At 38.4% G+C, this 20,257-nt stretch overlaps 2 protein-coding genes across 2 annotated transcripts; one reads left to right on the top strand and one right to left on the bottom strand.

Moving 5' to 3' along the window:
* Positions 1-1,560: 1,560 nt before the first annotated feature.
* On the top strand, positions 1,561-6,025 carry LOC149846408 (inactive beta-amylase 9-like). Its single transcript, XM_089997984.1, has 3 exons — positions 1,561-2,324; positions 4,515-4,991; positions 5,124-6,025. The coding sequence occupies exons 1-3, from the start codon at positions 2,076-2,078 to the stop codon at positions 6,006-6,008; spliced, it is 1,611 nt and encodes a 536-aa protein (XP_089854110.1). The 5' UTR covers positions 1,561-2,075; the 3' UTR covers positions 6,009-6,025.
* A 1,682-nt stretch (positions 6,026-7,707) lies between these two features.
* On the bottom strand, positions 7,708-18,976 carry LOC149846407 (tubby-like F-box protein 3). The gene is made up of 6 exons (XM_089996338.1): positions 17,739-18,976; positions 14,435-14,522; positions 12,579-12,708; positions 11,729-11,908; positions 10,510-10,990; positions 7,708-8,049 (listed from the first exon to the last, which is right to left on the bottom strand). The coding sequence occupies exons 1-5, from the start codon at positions 18,099-18,101 to the stop codon at positions 10,513-10,515; spliced, it is 1,239 nt and encodes a 412-aa protein (XP_089852464.1). The 5' UTR covers positions 18,102-18,976; the 3' UTR covers positions 7,708-8,049; positions 10,510-10,512.
* Between the last annotated feature and the right edge of the window lie 1,281 nt (positions 18,977-20,257).

Below are 20,257 nucleotides of genomic sequence, written 5' to 3'. Positions count from 1 at the left end.
CTTGCACCGTCCTGCCTGTCATACTGCCATGTCACAACGATATCCTCGTTGTCCACCGCAAAAGCCAAAAGCAAGGAACGAAAATTGGCATCAAATTTATTTTGTTTTTTAGATGAGATCAGGTCAGAGTGTGCTTCTCTGGATGCCGTTGATCTCAAGATGAACGGCATCCAAAGCTTGTACGAATGTGATGCTCACCGCTTGAATGTGATCCACTCTTTTTTCCCATGTCGGATGGACGGCATCAGAAAGGTTTAAAATTAAAGGCTTACAATGAGCTTGTTCATTGTTTTTGATGGGTGTCGTTCATTTTTTTAGATGAACGACAGGCAAAGTGTCTCGGCGGTAACCTGATCCTCTCATTTTTTTTTTTTTTTAATTCTGCTGTTTTATGCTGCCCAAGGATGATCTACAACATGCCATGGGGCATAATGTTACTGGTTAGCAAGACTCACAAAATTATACGCCTCGAAGTGAAGTGAAATTTCAAAAACGCCACTCAACCTTAATGGGATTTTGTTTGTGTTCTTTTTTTAAGAGCCAAGAGGCAGGTTGATGGTTGATTGATTATCTTTTTTTTTTTTTTCTCCAAAAGTTATTAACAAATAACAAAAAAAAAATTTCAAGATCATGTTGGGAAACTCTAACCTCCATCTTATCTTATGAATACGACTCTTAAAATTTAAACTTGAGAATCCACATAAAAACGAACTAATTGCACCCCTGAATTGAAGTTTACCAATCTCTGAACGAACAGAGCTACAATTGGCCAAGCATTTTCCTTTAATGACACATCTTTATGTTAACAAAGAACCTACTACCTAGAATATGAAAACTGAAATATGAGCATTTTCAACACTTTTTTGTTTTTTTGCAAATCCAACCATGTGGATGTGCTTGGCATGGTGAATTTGCTAGGAATCACCTATTGGATAGCATATTTTCGATAAAAAAATAAATGTGTTTTTTAATGCTTTAATATGTATAAAGATTATGAGCTATTGATTTTAAAGCTTTAAAATAATCTGAATTATGCATCAAAATCAGATGATTCAAGAGCAGCTAGCTTCTTATAAAACTAAACATGTAGATCACATTACTAGGTTAGATTCAAGAGAAAAGAACAAAAATTTCATGAAAACCGTGGTTCACACATTAGTTCTCATATTCTAGTTACTCCTACTTAAATCATGATGAGTTGTAAACAATCTTAGTTGCCAAAGAGTGCCAACCCTTGCCTAAACACTTCTTCCTTCTAAAACTTCATATTAAAACGAGATATTTTAGGTACATATTTGAACAAGAAAAAACAAATGCATATCTTTCGCCTGACTTGAGGAGGTTGGGTTAGAGATCTTTGATCTAAGGACCCAACAGCAGATGGAGGGTGATCAGGTGCAGCAGCATATTAAAACTGCCCAACCACAGCCCCTCAACTATCTAATGGCATTTTCGTAGTTTTTAAAGCAATCATGTCTAAATACTCAGCTTCCCTCTCCTCCGTTCCCTATAAATAACCCGAGCAGCCTTCTCTTCGTGACATGCGAAACTTGCTTCTCCTTTCCCTCCATTTTCTGCTGTCTTTAACAAAAGAAAAAGAGAAGGGAAAAAACCTTTCACCCTCCGATCCCATCTTCGAGATATGCTTGGCCGTCTATCCCTCTAATTCCTATATTTACTCCAATATCTCGTCTATATATTTCCTTCTTCTTGGTGATTCTTATCTTTTATTGAATACATATATTCTTCCTGATTCGGATCACGAATTTCTGTGTTTTGATCGGGATTTTTGGGGTTTCGTTTTGCCAGAGAGGTTCGTTCTTTCTGGGGATTTCCTGAATTTTAGTGGTTTCCATCGGGATTTTGGGGTTTCGTTGTTCCAGAAAGCTTCGGTCTTTTCTGGGGGAGATTTCCTTAATTTGGTGGTTTGCGTCGGGTTTTTGGGGTTCTCGCTATTCTTCTCCAAAAGGGTTTCTCTTTTTCTGGATTTTTCCGGAAGTTTCTGAGCGAAATTCGGGTTTGGGAGTTCTTGTTGTGTTGGAAGGATTGGGTTTTCCAGGCTTTTTGAAGGAATCATGGAGGTTTCGGTGATCAGAAGCGGGCAATTTCCCGCCAGAAGAAAGAACTCCGTTTTTACGAAGTCGAATCTCGCCGGGTATTACAGAGAATTAGGGTTTTCGAGGAGGGGGCCGACCCGGATCGGGTTCGGTCTCGCGGCAGATGGGAGAAAGGGGATCAGGGCGGGAGTTCCTGCGATCGGCTCCACCGGAGCAGAGAGGGTTCTCGTCGGGAAGGAAGCCGGGAAGCGTTCTCAGGATAAGAAGGTAAAAAAAAAAAAAATAGTTCTTGATCATCGATCTCTTTGCCTTTCTTCTTGTTCTTTGTAGATCCGCGGACACGCAATGGTTTTTGGACGATCTATCTAAGCGAACCCCTTGATCCTCCTTGTTCTGCACGGAATTTCCCTCTTTTTCTTGGGTTTTTTTCCTTTTCGTTGTCTGCAGATCCTAAATTTCTTCTGGTTTTTTGCGAGAATTTCCCTTGTTTTCTAGTAATGATGTACCAAACCCTCGATTTTTTCTGGCTTTTTGCCAGGATTTCCCCTTTTTTCTGGTAATGATTAACCAAACCCTAGATTTCTTCTGGTTTTTTGCGAAATCTCCCTTGTTCTCGGAGTTTCTGTTATCCAAAACGAATAATTTTTTTCCAACGGTGAAAATTTTGTCTTTCTTTAGCTACCCGCCAAATTTTGAGATACACATGGATTGTGACAGTATTATCCTTTTTGACTGTTTAATGACCAAATTGCCCTTCAAACTTCTACGTTCTACGTTGATCGACACATGAGATTTGTCCTCTTGCCCATTTACTGAAACGCAAAGCTTCTTTTCTTTTTCCTCCTGTTTCCTTCCACAAGTTTTCTTTTTCTTTTTCTTTTTCTTTTTAGAAAACTCTTGTGGTGGTCCGTACTGGAGCTCTTTTGCTTCTTTTATTTATGAGTTGTCTTGGCTATGTGACTTTTTTGTTTTTTATGGATCCTCTTTATCTGCAAGACGTTTCAGTATTAATATATAGATTATAGAATCTGTCACCGATAATTACTTTTGAAATGAATTAAATCCCTTCTTAATGATGACACAAAATTGGGTTTCCTATCATTTCAAGATGGTCTTGAGATTTTACTGTAATCCATTTTGGGTGTTTCAAAACTTCAATTTATATGGATCTACCAACTTTTGGTAGTGGGTTGTCTGAAGTAGTGATGCCAGTTGTTTGGTGGTGGGTTGTCTGAAGTAGTGATGCCAGTTGTTTGTTGGTTGTATAATGTTTCTGGAGCACACCCTTCAAACAACAGATATTTGCTTTTCATTTCATCTGTTATATTGTTTTCTTCATTGTTTGTTTGGTAGTATATTGGATAGATTTTTGCGCTTTCTGTAACTATCATGGATGATATTCCATAATCCTGAAAATTGTTAGTTCTCTCTATTAGTGATCGCTTATCAAGGTGCAAAACTAGTTTGGTTGCATAACTTATCCTTGTCAAGGTTAAGTTGAAAGGGTTTAAAGAGTATTTTGGATCCTTTGAGGAAACACTTGTTTGTCGTTCCTACTGGCTGTGATACTGACCTTTTTGTTGGTTATAGTTACTGTCCTCTGCTGAGAGTGTGTAAAGCGCAAATAGCACAAATGATATAAAATATCCTTGTCTAAAAACCAGACCAAGTTGGCATAATCAAATTTTTAGGTCTTCTCCAACAACTAAGGGTGCGTTTGATACTCGAATTTCAAACTTGGATTTGAGATCCAAGCATTAGAGGTATGTGCATCTCAGGCCTGACCACGAATTATGAAACTGGGTATCCCTAATCTTAGCTATCATCTGTATAATCTTCCTTCACTAAATGTCTCTGATGAGTGATCTTCCGGAAGTTTGTTTCCGGCCTCTTACGAGAGAAGACCCTTTTCTGGACTGCAAGACCTGAGATCCCTTAGTATATGTGAGACAAGTTTCTCTGGCCGACACTGATGAAGCTTCTCTAAGAGGTGGATTCAGGTTATTCCTGAGATTTTTGTGGTGGAATGGTTATTCCTGATATTGTTGTAGGTGGAAACTTGCTTCCATGGGTTTTTTATAACTATTGAAAACACATTGTTATGGTCCACATGTTTGTTTCCCTAAGATTCTGTGATTCCCAGATTTAGGTTTTGTACTTCTGCAGCTTCTGCCTGCCCTTCCTGTCCACCAAATCCATCAATAGCTAATACAGGGTTGGACCTGGTAATAGAATGGTGCTGGTTCATAATTTTGAGCTAGGAACAACGGTTCAAACTTAAAACCAAAGGCTGGCTTTGAAAATTTAGTGGAGCAAAACCGACTCCCAAGTGTCATGTTAGGCTTGGTTTGGATTGAAGAACACACGTTTTCGTTAGAGTTAGAGAATCTGAAAACTCAAACTCGTTAGGGTTTGATTCTTTGATGGGTCCCTGACTTTCCTGAACATTGTGTGCAGAATGGCCGAGTTCCATTATACGTAGCACTTCCTCTTGATACAGTCTCCGATGACAACAACTTGAACCATATGAAGGCCATCTCCACCGGACTTAAGGCATTGAAGCTTCTTGGAGTTACAGGTGTGAGCGTTCCAGTAAGGTGGGGCATCATCGAGCATGAATCAGCTGGAAAATTCAACTGGTCTGCGTATCAATCTCTTGCAGAAGTGGTCCGTGACTCGGGGCTCAAACTCCGAGTTTGTCTCTGTTTCCATGGTAGATCAGGCATCTCGCTCCCTCCGTGGGTTGTTCAGATTGGAGAAAGAGAACCTGATATTTTCTTCAGGGACCGTGCTGGAAAACGGTACAAGAACTGCTTGTCGTTGGCAGTCGACGACCTTCCGGTGCTTTCCGGAAAGTCTCCCATGCAAGTCTTTGAAGAAATTCTCTCGGAATTCAAGTCATCATTCTCAAGCTTTCTAGGCACTACAATCACGGTAAAGATCATGCTCCTGCAATTTTTTAAGAGAACTGTGAACAGTCTCTCCTATCTGTGGATGCCCAACATCCATATATGGAAGAAACTACTCTCCGACTCTTAACGGCTGCTCTATTTGATTTTCTTACAGGATATCTCATTAAGCCTCGGTCCAGATGGTGAACTTAGGTACCCTTCTTTCCCTGAAAATCGCCTCAGCAAGATTCAGGGAGGTGGAGAGTTTCAGTGTTATGACAAATACATGCTTGCCAACCTCAAGCAACTTGCTGAAAGTTTTGGCCATGCCAATTGGGGTCATTCTGGCCCTCATGATGCGCTTAACTACAACCATTGGCCGCAGACAAACAACTTCTTCAAGGACTCCGGTGGGTCCTGGGAAACACCATACGGCGGTTTCTTCCTCACCTGGTACTCAGACCAGCTGATTATCCATGGTGATCGCATCCTCTCTCTTGCCTCAAGGGTTTTCAGTGATAGCCCAGTCACCATCTCCGGCAAGGTCCCGCTTGTGCATAGTTGGTACAAGACTCGGTCCCATGCTGCTGAACTAACTGCAGGATTCTACAACACTGACAAAAGAAACGGTTCCGATGCTGTTGCCAGAATGTTTGCTGCAAACTCAGCTACGTTGGTGTTACCAGGAATGGATCTCTCTGATGCCCATCAACCATCCGAAGCCTTATCGAGCCCGGAGTCACTAGTTTCGCAGATAAGAGCAGTGTGCCTCCAGCACGGAGTGCCAGTCTCAGGGGAGAACACATCAGTTTCCGGCATACCGGGCAATTTCAGGAGGATTGAAGAGAATCTAAAGAATGATGAATGGATGTTGGATTCATTCAACTACTGCAGGATGGGGGCATACTTCTTCTCGCCGGAGCACTGGCCGAAGTTTACCGAGTTCTTCCAGGGGCTCGAGTTGCCTGAAAAAGATTCTGATGACCTCCCAGACTATGAGGAGAGGCTCTCCTTCGTTAGTGCTGCTGAGCCCGAGAAGACATTACAGATGCAAGCATAAAGAGATTCTCATTTTGCTACTTCTTCCTCAATGTAAATATTTATGTATTGTACTTCAGTTGGGGGAATACTCGTGTGGCAGTTGTCTTGTAAGCGCCATAAGCTTGGGCCATAGGAAGTTATTTGTATACTGTCGAAAAATAATAATGTATCTGATAGTCCAATGTATGTATGACAATATAATCACATATACCTGAGCAGAACTTACAAAGAGGGGATTCTCTTATTCTCTGTACGCTAGTTTTTTTTTTTGTTTTCATCTTAAGAAAAGCAATATCTATGATACAGCTTGAGGAAAGGCTTATTAGCTTTGCCTAGGAACAAAAAGGTATTACCAAGCATTGAATTCTTTATATTTGGCGTCTCAATCACTCCCAATTCATGGTGTAGAGCTTCAAGTAGATATGTTATGGTGCATCTGCAACCATCATGTTTGTCGCCTGCCTCTTTAGACTCCATTTCCATTGAGAAATGGAATCATATGAATCAGAATCGCATGGGGCAGATGAAGAATGATTCTAATGGCAAATGAGAAATCGACTCCTTTGCAGAGGATGAGCAACAGACTCTCATGCCCCATTTTCTCATGTTTGATTAGACATGAGAAAATGGAGCAATGGGAGAATCATTCTCATGGGGGCTTAACAAACGTGCCCAAGAATCTGTGATCAATTAGAAAATGCTAAAAGGTCGATTCGCTACCAATGTTATGGTGATTCGCTACCAATATTTCTACAATACAAGCTGCCCCTATTAAATCCTTGTAAATAGTAACTAACAATCTTGAGCATTCTGTTTTTGCGGATGGCAAAATAGCAGGAGGGGATATGACCATATCATCAAAATGCTTCGGCTGCCTAGTCCACCTACTCAAGAATCTTTCCAAGTTTTTTTTTTTTTTTTTTTGAGGTAAGAATCTGACGAAAGTCTTATCCTGTGTGTGTACTGAGCCATCCCCACTTCTTTTTCCAAGTTGGGTATATATTTTGGTTTCTTTTCTTTTTCTTTTTGTGATTTCAGATTTTCAAAGATATTTTTTACCACACTTGAATGAGGATAAGCCCAAGACAAAACTCAAATATCACAAGCCAAATATCAAAAGTGGCGCCATTTTTGTCCAAACTTCCCAGGCTCAAAACCAGTGCAGGTTATTCCCCAACTTGCCTTTACCAAAGGCTCTTTTTGGGAGCCTTGAATTGGAGGTATGTGGTGGTTCTCTCCACTGTTCTCATGTTCTCTGCTGATTGGGAGCAGTAGTGTTGCCCAAACACTGAAACTATAAATGGAGTTGGCATTTCAACACCATTGGCAACTCCATCCTCAAGATCAATCTCATTCAAATCGCTTGAACAGATAAGCCTCACAAGCCCTGCAGCAGAAGCTGATGCTGTTAGAGGGTGGGTGCAGGAGGCGGACATATCCCTGTATTCACTGGTTATCTCATGTGCATAAGCCAAATCAACAGGTTTCCTGAGGGCAGGAGGACGGCCGCAGGGTTTTTACATCACTGGCTGCGAGAAGAGTAGTTTCAGCAGCACATCCAGCACGCCAGGTCTCCCAACCTGGTGCCAGTTTCATGAAAAGTTACCTTATCGTGAATCATATTCAAAAGCCACCTAATTTCACAGAAAATCTACTTTGCCAATGAGCACTCCAAGCTCAAAGAACAGAATCAGCAATCCATCAAATGGACAAAAACAGGAATAAAATAGAAATGCATTTCAAGTATAACTTACTATCGTCACAGTTCCGCAAAATAAAATGCATGAAACCTGCCCAACTGGACAGAAATAAAAGGGTACAGTTTGGAACTCCGGGAATTGCCAAACATGCTGATCACGGTCCATCATGAACATAGCCTGAGATAGGTGTGAAGGTTATGTACACTACAAACACAAACACATGCATGCACGCATGCACAAAAAATCAAGACATCATACATGATACAACCAACGGGTCAGCATCAACCGGGAGAACATCAGCCTCCTGCTGCAGTCCGCCATTCGCACCTCAGCGAGAGTTTTGAGCCCAAGAGCCAAAACCTTCAGGGAAAAGAAAGCTCACTAAGAGTAAGTACCAAAACCCAAAAAATGGTGATGGTGACAATGATGATAGTATTATTTTCCTCTAAAAAGATTATAACAATATTATAAAGCATCTGGAATATTTCTAAAGTGCTGTGTTCTCACAGCCACATTCATGTCCTGGGGGATCAATGTAGTGATATTCAAAATCCTGAAGAACAAAATATTTATTATGATTGTATTTGATTCTTGTTTTGGCTTTATCTTTTTTCTTCTCATTATAAGTTTTTGTTATTCGTCCTTGCTGTCTTTGAAGAAAGTGACCAAAAAATGATAAAGAATGTCAATTTTTTACACATCCTACAAAAGCAAAGGAACCTGCTGAAAAACAGGAATGAGTAATTAGTGAGAACAATTAGAAGAGCACAACTGGAAATAGTGATTGTATAACACATGATGCAATACGTGTTATCATTGATTGATTGAGTAATATATTACCAATTAACCCATCACTTATTTTTATATTATCATATTATAATTTATAAGCCTTATCAATATTATAACTCATATTACTGATAACTTTTTTAAAAATTCCAATATTTTATTATATATATATTATATTTTTAAGACCAATATTTTTCGAGATTTTCCCAAGAAAAACAAAAAAAAATTAAAATCTCTGAGATATTCCATTGCCGAGAACTTCTCGTCATTTGTGACTGTGTCTACAAATTCATTGTTTGTGTTAGCATGTCTAGCTGATGCAAAACGACCTTGGAAAAGGTCACAACGGTACACACATTGCCTGCAATCCAAGCAAATGGTAGAAAGAGGAAAATTGCTAATGGAGTAAATCACAGTTGATTGCGACTCAAAAATCTCACCATGCCAACCATGTACCTGAAGGGCCACCGTCGTTGCAAGAACTTTATCAAACAAGAACATAAGCACTTAACAGAAGAATAACATCTCAAAACACAAACTACAAGTCTACCACTCAAAGGAAGTTCTTCCATGGGAGGGCATGAAATACATGAATCAATCTTAACATCCTTTTATGATGTGGTTATGAAACACTTCCTTTGAAGCACTAGCTTCCAGTGAACATCACCAAACACATTAAAGAAGGTTTTATGAACTTACCTCCTAGTAGATATGAACTTTTTCCTCCTCAGACTAGCAGCTTGGACTTTGCCACCATATCGTAAGCCTTGAGGGTTGATAGCTCAAAACTAACATCTTTAACTCTGTTTACCAACTTTCTGTTGTGCTTAACCATTTTCTCGGTAGTCTGTTCTAAGCGGTGAAGAGGTCCTATCCTTGGTATTTTAAGATTCTTGGGAATGTATGGCCGCTAATTCTAATCCTAAAGTGATATAACTTCTTTTGGTGATACTAACTTAAGTGCCAGTCAGAACAGGGGTGTCAGTGGGTCGGGTTTGATCCAGACCAAACCCTATAGGGTCAGGGTTTGGTGATAAACAAGGATATCCAATTAGAATCTGGGTCAGACTCAAAGAGTCCGATTAATATATGGAGTCGGGTATGGTTTGTGAAATTTCAAACCAGACCTGAGCCCGACCTGAGTGCCGACTAAGATTTGCATTTTTTGAATGTAAAAAAGATATATATATATATATATATATATATATATATTATATTTTATCGGGTATGGTCAGGGTCTGGTTCATGTAATCCTTATAGGATCCGGGTATGATTTCTCTTATGGTGGGTCCAATTGGACCTGGTACCAGCATCTCAAATCAGCTCTAGTTTTGGTCCCACATGGGTCCGAACCAAACCCGGCCGTTTGACACCAGTCAGAAGCATTGAAAAGACTCATGTAGTATCCAGCTCACCCTTTAATCCCCTGTAGAGAGATTAACTTCACTGCCACAATGTATCCTCAGAAACAATCTCAGATTAGCATAATGCTGTTTTGCTTTACCCACTCCCTGAATTTGACATGCTTGTTCTATAGGATACAACTCAAAAAACACCAATTCCCAGAAAGGCAGAAAGAAGACAATGGTGAAAAAGAGAAGCTCTTGTTTTCCAATAAATTCATTTATATCCATTATAACTTGGTCATTCCTTAAGCAAACAGTAATGCCATGCTAGTATTATTTTGCAATGGAATCTACAGAAAATTGCCTTGAAAATTCCATAGCTAATGGATAAATGATGAACAATCCCGATATCTTAAAGCACAGGAGAATTTGGAGAAGTTTGAAAACAGGAACTACAGTTCAGGCTCACAAGATAGTTATATAACTTGATCTACCAACTCTTTTTTAGGAAAGATGACATTTTCTGCCATATTTCCATCTTCAGGTATGTAGAACAAGGTATACTTTGGTCCTCATCATCATAAAACCAGGGTGTTGACAAAATTTAATATAGGCAGGATCCATAATCTACAAGATTAGCAGAAGCAAAGAAAGATTTTCAATGGATATGTAAAGGACGTTGCTTTACCTTTCACTCACAAGCAATCTTGGTGTCAAAGCTGCTGAGGCATATTGCAAAGGCCTGAAAAGCAGAGAGAGGATACCTATAATCCATTGTGAATGAGTCCTTGGACACTTTTCCGAACTGCAGGAGAACCTTATCATGCTCGTGAATCACTTGTGTGTTTTCAGGTGCGGCAACAAGCTGGAAATTCTTCACAGAAGCAACAGTTACACGCCCACGAAAATTCAAGCACCAACATTGAAGTTGTTCATGCCATCTTGGTGCTTTATTTTTCAACACTAGCATTCCATCTTTTGCTCCATTTCGGCTTGATAGTGGCAATGAGAATGAACTTTCTGAGTGGGACTTAGATCGAGAAAAAGGATTTGATGTGAAGGAGTCGAGGCCATTGAGGAGGAACTCAGTCTGTGTTGGAGCAACACCTCCAGGCTCCATTGCTGTTGCTGGGATAGCATCCATAACACACTGCATTCTCCTTGGGCCCCTGGTTTTGGATGATGCACATATAAATGATTTCAAGAATGCTAACCAATGGCATAAATAACAACAAATCAGCTTTAGCAGGAAGCATAAGAGCGAACAACATTTTCAGCTACATATTAAATGTCGCAAAAAAGTTGTTGACTATGTGATTTCATCAGGAGAAAAAAGTTGAAGTGTAGAGGATGCAGCCAAAAGAAATGCAACATTTTTTCACATTGCAGAAGAGAGTGAAGAAAGACAGTACCAACCAGGATTATTATTTCCACTATAAAAATAATTGATAGGTAGGTCTTCTAGGTGGCAATTTTAGTTAAATAAATATACACTATACAAATGATGGTACCTGATTATCTTCTTGTCACGTTTTAAGTCAATAGCTGATGTGATAAAACACAGCCACATCAAAAAAACTCAGATAGACCTAAAAGGACATGGGACATGCTATTCTTGTCAGTGTCACATTTAGGGTAGTGTATAAGGAAAAATGGCAAGGGAGTAAATTGGAGTATCCTTGTGACATATCAACAAAATAGTTTGCATCCAGCAATTCAAAGAGGTATAAGTTATTGTCAAACCAATGAATAAGAGGAAAATTTTGTGAAACCTAGTAGTTTTTAAATAATCAACATCCTCCAATGCATAATGCAGAAAATATCAACAGCTTCTAGGCCGTTTATGACATGAAGGAATCAATATCTCAATTCCAGTATACAGATAGCTCTGCAAGTTAGTTTAATACCTGGCACCTAGGACGTTAAGCTCATATGAAATATGGGCAACAGTGTAATTTCCTGCAGGAACTCTTGGAGAGACTTGCTTCAAACCAACCAACCGGGTTGAGTGGCTCTTTGTCACTACGGCTCCAGCATGAGGAGGCTGTGCATCATACACAGTAAACTTTGTGCCCAAGAAGTTTGACCTATCAACATGAATGGAAGATATCATCTCAGCTTCACCAACAAGGACTTAGACGTGATAACACATACATGTATGGTAGAGAATGTAACAGCAAAATAGAGATGGACACCTCTTCCCAAATGTTTAAGCAAACTTTATATGCGTCAGCATGTACAAGCTATAACATGATTGTTTGTGTAACATCTTATGTACAACTGGCAGATTGCCTACATCAAACACAATGACCGCATGTTCCTTTACAAGAAACTAAAGAGGCACTTATGTATGCTGCAATACGTCCTTACATATGAAGCCAATACATAGCTCTTGGCAACTATAAAAAATCTGGTGAAAAGATAAAGGGTTGAAAATTGCATTACTTTTGACAGGACTAATCACACGCAAGAACGGAATATAATAGTATTATTTTCACATGGAATACTTTTACACTTCTTGTCATGATAAGATAAGACGAAACACATTCTATTGAAATAACAACAAATAATTATTATAATAAAACAAGAAAACAAGAAATCCAGGTCAATAATAGTGAGAGTTCTTCAAAGGAGAAAGTAGTCCAAACCGGCAAATGGATTCACATTGGAGTCCTTCAAAGGAGAAAGTAGTCCAAAACCTGCAAATGGATTCACATTGGTCTTCACTATACAAGGGATTTGGTATCCAGAACTCACCTCAACTTCCCTATATAGGTACCACTCCCCTTGGACATATCCCCAGCATCTAAACAAATAATGTAGTCAGTGTAGGTTGGACGCCGAACCCTTCGTGCAGCAAGAAGGAATTTACCATTTTCTGCCAGTGCTGCAAGAAGCAAATTTGACAGTCATTAACTACAATTGATTTCCCAAATATTTATGAGATATTCAAATTGCCAAGCACACCAGATATTATGAAGAAATACTCTGGGTTACAATTTACTGCAAACACATACATTCACCCTGTCCCAGACTGGACTAGATAAACAATCATTTGTAGCACAGGTACATCTTAGTGGACAATAACATTGCACCACACATCCTTTGGCAGCTCAGATCATGGGAAGCGAGAGCAAGAAGCAATGCAAGAAGTAGAAAGGAAGCAACAAATTTAAATTCTAAGAGAATCTGGAAAGCAAGAAACAAATAAAAAGCAACATGGGCAACCGCTTGAGAAGCAAAATGTGGAACCACTTGGGAAGCAACACGGGAATTGTTTGGGATGCTAAATAACATTGATGTGTGAAATAATGAGAAAACTAATGAAAACAAAGGTAAACAAAACCTTCTATGAAATCAAAATCATACTTAGTGAACCATATCAGGAAATATCTGGTAAACTATATCAGGAAATCTCTAAACCAGTTATTTTAAAAGAATGACATGAAAAAATACATGCAACAACACATTCTAAGACAATGATCATGCGTTGACATGAGAAACAAAAATCACATTTTTATGACTAGTAAGTTTACTAAAGCACCAAGTTGTTGAAAATAATAAAAAATTAAGCAGCAATTGATACATGTATTATAATGTCCATTACATGTGTAAATAATTTCTAATAAATATATTTTATAATGCTTATTATTCCTAAGAATTGTGATTCTTATTAGACATATTTTGTAATGCTTATTGAAATGTCCATTACTTGCGTGTTTATTTCTTAGATAATGTGTGAAGCTTGGGAATAACAAGATCAGAAACTATTTCCTAGTTTGCTCTTCTCCAGGAAAAATAAACAATGATAAAAACAGAATCTGGTTGCCCCCACATGGTTAAGACCAGAGTTACCAGTCGAGGAAGCGGGAGCGGGAAGCGATACGGGAAGCGGGAGCGGGAAGCGAGGCACTTTAAAAAATTTAGGAAGCGGGGAAGCGTGGGACCACTTAGAAGAAAATTCCGAACCGTCTCGGAAACGACCTAGGAAGCGAACCGGAAGCGACCTAGGAAGCGAACCGGAAGCGAGGGGAAGCGAAAAAAAATGAAAAAAATGGGGAAGCGAGGGGGAAGCGAAGGGGAAGCGTGGGGGAAGCGTGGGGGAAGCGTGGGGGAAGCGCGCTTCCCATTTATGGGAAGCGCGTTTCCCATAAAAGGGGGACGCGCTTCCCATAAAAGGGAAGCGCGCTTCCCAAAAAAGGGGGACGCTTCCCCTCACGCTTCGGAAGCGCGACGTTTCGCGCTTCCGAAGCGCGCTTCGGGGAAGCGCGCTTCCCCTTTTGCCTAGGCGCTTCCGGTAACTCTGGTTAAGACCATCAATAGTTAAAAGAGTCAAATTAGTTATTATAAGTTGTCTAAGTAATTAAAGTTAAATATTAAATATTAGGCAAACTTAAGCACTAGCTTGACTATTTGCTTTACAAAATGGAATGGAAAAGATTATTAGGAACTTAAGCCAGCATTGACAAGTCAAGGTCACAAGGTACTTAAGGCAAGAACACAAAAATACCATTACAACAGAAAAAACATTATCAAAATCAAACGCAACAATTTTAATGAAGTCAAGAAAGTAAAAGTGCCTGATAACATAAAAAAAGTTAACAGTAACTTACTTTGGGTCAGACCCAGGTAAAGATGATAAGCATGAGTAACATGATCCCTTTTTATATAACACTGCACCATTGTGTCTCTTGATCCAGGCTGCAAAATGCAAAACCACCAATTTCTTGAGCAAATATGAAATAACAAAGAAACGAACATAAAGTAACACTCATGCACCAGTACTTAATTTTCATTGATGATCATCAAACAACATTCTTGATAATTTGTAAACAGCAAGAGACCAAATGGAAAAATGTGTAGAGCTATTTATACACGATCATTACTCCAATACAACCTGCCTTTGCTGCAGCTTGAATAAAAAAAAGATTGACACACTGCTCAAAGACAGAAAATAAACTAATCTTTTGATACAATCTGAAAAATCATATTCTAAAAATCCTGAATTTCTAAAGAACTTTTGTGTATGGTGACAATATGAGTATTATACATATTCTAAAAATCCTGATCATTAGAGGACAAAGCAGTGTTATCAGTATCATATTGTATCGTACAATACGGATACGGCGTGTCACAGTATCATTGGTCCATGTGATACGATATACCCCCCCTGAATCTTTAATGAGATACAATATGATATTCAGTTATTTTAAATTTTATTTCATTGTTGTATTATGTAATTGTTATAATTTGTCTACTCAAAACCTTTTTCTTTTGTTTGTTATCTAATGTGACTGTTTAATAGTAAACCTTTTGTTTTTGTTAGTTGTTAGTTTGTTACAATATTGTTTCACATGTTATAGTAGTACATGTATATGTTTAATTGTTCATATTGCTTAAATTTGACTTATATTTTATTTGATTTTATGATTTTTTTTTGAATTTCTTTTTATGATTTTTTGTGTGTTTTTGTATTTTTTTAAATAAGATTTTTCTTGTTTCTTATGATATGGTACGAGACACCCGTATCGCTAGCCTTTTGATACGATAATTATATTGAGACAAAGCATATTGAAATTGATTGTCACTTTACAAGGAAGGCATATAAAAATGGAATCATTTTGTTAGAACATGTGAGCTCAAAGGAACAAGTTGCCGATGTGTTTACTAAGAGCTTAGCACCTTCACACTTTCAAACCTTTCTTTCCAAACTTGGGATGATACCATTAGCATCATCTCAAGTTTGAGAGAGAGTGTTGAAAAGTGTAATATGGTCATTGTATCATATGTAATGATAGTCTTGTGTTACCGTCTTTTCCTATGTACATAGATTATTTTATGAGCAGCATTTCTGTATTTTAGTAGGTGGCTGATGTTTAGGAATCAACAGTTTTTGTCCAGTTCTTGCTCAATCTCCATTTTTGCTTTTCTTCTGGCTTTGATAACTACCACTTCCATGCTATATCCAACACTCTTCCCCTAACATTTCCTAACAATTCACACTTCACACATAAAGGCATATTTTAACACTCACACTTTGCCTTGTTGTAGCCACTTCCTGTTCTGGTAACTAGAGGAAAACTGAAAAGCAAAAGGACATTTCAAATTCTGAAATTAAATATCTTACAAAGATCTCAAAAAATAATATAATGAGAAAGTTCAATAGATGATATTTTGAATTTCTCAGATACTTTTAAGACTGTCAAGAAAATGCTGCAAGAAAGGCAAAATATTGGCAATAACAATGACTAAGATTGAAAAATAGAAAACATAACAATCTCGGCTATTTTTTCACTTTGTTTCATTCTTTACCCTTGGTGTCTGCATTTGTGTGTGCCAATCATGAGCAGGAGCAATGGTGACAAATATCTGCAATATTTTAAAAACATTGCAGAAACATGTGATACAGTATCAGTCATTTCAAATGTTTAAATTATTCTGATATTTTGGAAATATTGCAATTCTTTCACTTAAATGAAAATATCACAATTTTATCACTATATTTATGTTTTTCTCAGCTAATATTTAAAATATATTTCTTCATATATTTCTATTTTTATTTTTTATTATATTTACATCTTAAACATGTCATTATGGAAGGAACTATCAACTAAAACAAGAGTTAAAAAGAAAAAGTCAAAAACCATCCAATACATCAATAAATTGGAGAACTTTGGGTTTTTTTATGCCAACATTTTCCTTAATACTGTAGCTCAATTTGGATAAAACACTTAAAAAGTGATATTCAATAATCTTAAGAAATGGATTTTCAAAACAAACAAGAATCCTCAACCATCTAAATAATGGCTTCATTCTCCATCACCTATAACATGTGCAACCAGATGGAAAGCATATGTGTTCATATTTACCATTTTGTGTGGATAAAACACTCTTAAATTTCATGACTTAGAGATACTACATGGTTTTCATGTACGTTGTCATAGTGGAAAGGAATAGAATGAGGGACATGAAACATCAACTTCCTAACATATTTCCTTTTTTGTGGTTCTATATTGGGTGATAGCTCCTGGTGTAATTCAAATTTGCAAAAAATAGAGGGAGGTGCAGAGCATCATTTCATACGTGTATTTTTTGACTCAAATGAGAAAAAAAAACCTCCACTAATCTCTATTTTTGTCCCTGAAGTGACAATGTAAGAGGGGCAGCTTGAAGTCATTTACTGCTTCCATGTTATAGAGTTTCAGTGAGTACTATTTCCCATGTGAATTATGAGCTGACAAATGGAAAAATAGCAACTGACTTGGAGAACATGTTATAAAGGATTGGAGGTACTAGGAGAACATGTACAGCTAATGCAAAATGTAGATAACCTTTTCAGTAAGTTATTCTAAACCTTAGATATCGCAAAGCAAAGGGCATCCCATTGAGGAACCGAGCACTAGGGAGACAGCCACAACTTGGCATCTAATTGCAGAAACTATGTTTTCCTAGTCACATAGATTAAAATAAGAAATGCTCCAAGCATAGCATTTTCCTACATATGGAGATATAGAACAGAGATATAGCTTTCAGACGAGCAAATAAAAATTCAGCACATAAGGAATCTTCTAAAGGGTAAAGGTCCTAAAGGAACGTTGGATATCAGTATGCACTTTCATGAACGGTAAAAAGTGCAAGTATGGTACTGTTTCATAAACCCAAGAAATAGAAGAGCAAATGGGCATGAGATAAAACGAAGATTTGGTCAAACCATCCATATCAAAACGCTAAACTTCAAAACGAAACATGGACAAAGCAGCAATTACATCAAGTAGTAAAAAAGTGTAACAAGTATAAACTATCCGATACAAAAGCAACCAAAACACCTCAATGTTGCTTACCGCAACAAACTATAAGAATAAAAAACAGCAACCAAATTCTTAAAAAGGAAAAAAATACACAAACGTTTCCACTAACCTGCTTCAACGAGATTGGAAAAGTCAGTTTCCCTGACAACTCTGGTGTCTTGACGATTTCCTTGGTTATCTCCCTCCAACTCCTGCAGACCCCAGCGCAGGCGATCACGTGTTTCCTCGGCGGCCATGTATCCTCAGCTGCCTCAACCCTGAAGATCACATCCCTCAGCAGTTCCGGCGGCATATTAGCCCAGCAGCTCTGCTTATTAGAGCCCTCATTCGTCTCATGGGCAGCCTCTCCACCACATCCTGTGTTCCCAACATGCGACCTAGATCTTGACCCATATCCTAACCTTACTTCAAACCCCTTCTTCGACGTACCACTTTCACCCTTCATTTCTTGAATTATACTCCTAAAAGACATCTCCAACTCCCTCTTCCACTTCCGTCCTAATCGAATTCTCCTCCAAAATGCCCCAAAACAACTTCAAATTGCCACATTTATCTATCACTCCATCCCAGCATCCCTATTTACACATAAAATCCACAAACATTCCCCATTCCCCAGGATCAACTCTAAGGTGATGAAAAAATACTACCTCAAGGAGAATACACATTCGGCGAATGATAACCCATTCGCCGAATAAAGGAAGCCATCTGGATTTTCCTAACGTTTCGCAACAAATCCTTCTGGTTCACCTAAAATTCACAAGACCCTAATCTTCCCAAACCAAAGGCAAAGAGAAACGACCAATCCTTTCATCAATTCCAGCAGCAAAAACCCCTACACCACCTCCATTTTTCGCATCGGATCAAACGCTCCAATCAGGATTTCACCTCGATCCCTTCATCCCGGATCCGAACGAAAAAACGCCGAAACCCAATCGGCAAGAAGAAGAAAACACTCGCACAGACTCAGATCCTCAACTCAAAACTCTCCCGATTTCAACCAGAAAACAACCCGAAAAAAACATTCAGACATAATCTTCCTCGAATGTCCACATCTCCCCATGGATTACTCCGTAAAGGAGCAACCCATCATCAAAATTCCTCCTCGATCAACAGAACAAGAAACAAAAGCAGCCGAATCCGAGCTCATTCTTCACATCACTCCACAGAGACTTCAATGAGATTGTACCGCAGAATCAACAAGATATATATATATATATATAGAGAGAGAGAGAGAGAGAGAGATTCTTAGGGTTTCGACCAACCTCAGATTATTGCGCGCATCTCTTTTTGCTCGTCTCCTCCACTCGGCGACCAAAAAAGACAACGGAATCGATGGGAGTTTGTGATAACACTGTCATTAATTGTCATTTAACGGACCATTTAAAAACTTGTTGTCTGTAATTACGTTCTTACCCATAACTTTTTCCTGAATAGCGACAATGTCCCAATTTTTTCGTAACTATCTAGATTCTAGGGCTGCAAACGGATCGGATATGGTAGGATACCCGATCCAAATCCGGCATATTTTTTCCGAATATGGATCTTTTAAGTATGATTTTAATGTCCATACGGATCTGATTCGGATCTATTCAGTCAGATTACTTTAGGATTCCGGTCTGATTCAGTTCGGCATTTTAAGTCATATCTAGAATGGATCTGATTCAAAATCTGACCCGATTACATTGTTTACATGTAAATTGCTTGTTTTTCAGTTTTTATTCATTTTTTTTCGGATACATTGGCATGCATTTGGGATTTGGATTCAACCTTACCTCATCGGATCTGATTCCGATCTGGATTCCGATTCAGACTACCATTTGCATTTTGGACTATTTGATAAGACCTGGACCGAGTCTGACCCGTTTACACACCTAGTTCTATCCAATGTCTCGAATTTTCGATTCTGGGAAAATCTCGGAATATTGTGAAAAGTGTGGTTTTGAAGAAATGAAAATTATTGGCGTATATGAAAAATCATAAAAAATAAGAAAGATATATTAGTTTAAATAAAATATAATATTGTGAAATTTACTTACGATTTAAAATGTGATGTTTTTAAAAGGTAGATGATCCGTTGAAAATATCGTGCTTTTTTTGCTGTTATATTGGCCTAAGAAAATAACGTGATGATCGGTGATATTTGTGATACAGGTCCTATATGGGTCAAGTAGGGCTCAATCCTGTTGATTTGGTTCTTTCCTCCTTGACTGGACAGATTGGTTAGGCAATTGGGATAATGGTCGATCCGGTTTCTTGGGTGACCCGGTTTGTTCCAGGCATGGCTGTGGAATGGATCTTGGAGCAGTTGGTCTTCTGGATAATGAATAATGAAGGCTGTCTGGCTGTCAATGTTATCCTATGGATTGACTGGATTTTGGAGGCTGTTATTGGGTTCACCTTAGTACATCAAAAGATGGATCTGGATCAGCTTTGATGGTTACCTGCTTATGACATGTTTGCAATTATTTTAGCATAAGATGTCCCCCACAAGCTTAGAATGATTTTATAATGGATTACGATTGTCCTCAGCCGAACTTTCAAAACGAGGGCATAGGAAGTGCAAAGCTCTATTGAGTAGAAAATACATGGAGTGTACAAACAATGACTACTCATTGGCTTGATAGGGTG

The sequence above is a fragment of the Nuphar pumila genome, chromosome 2 (assembly GCF_984573655.1).
Source record: "Nuphar pumila chromosome 2, dmNupPumi1.hap1.1, whole genome shotgun sequence".
NCBI lineage: Eukaryota > Viridiplantae > Streptophyta > Magnoliopsida > Nymphaeales > Nymphaeaceae > Nuphar > Nuphar pumila.
The sequence above is the reverse complement of the archived record's forward strand: the minus strand, read 5'-3'. Positions and strand labels throughout refer to the sequence as shown.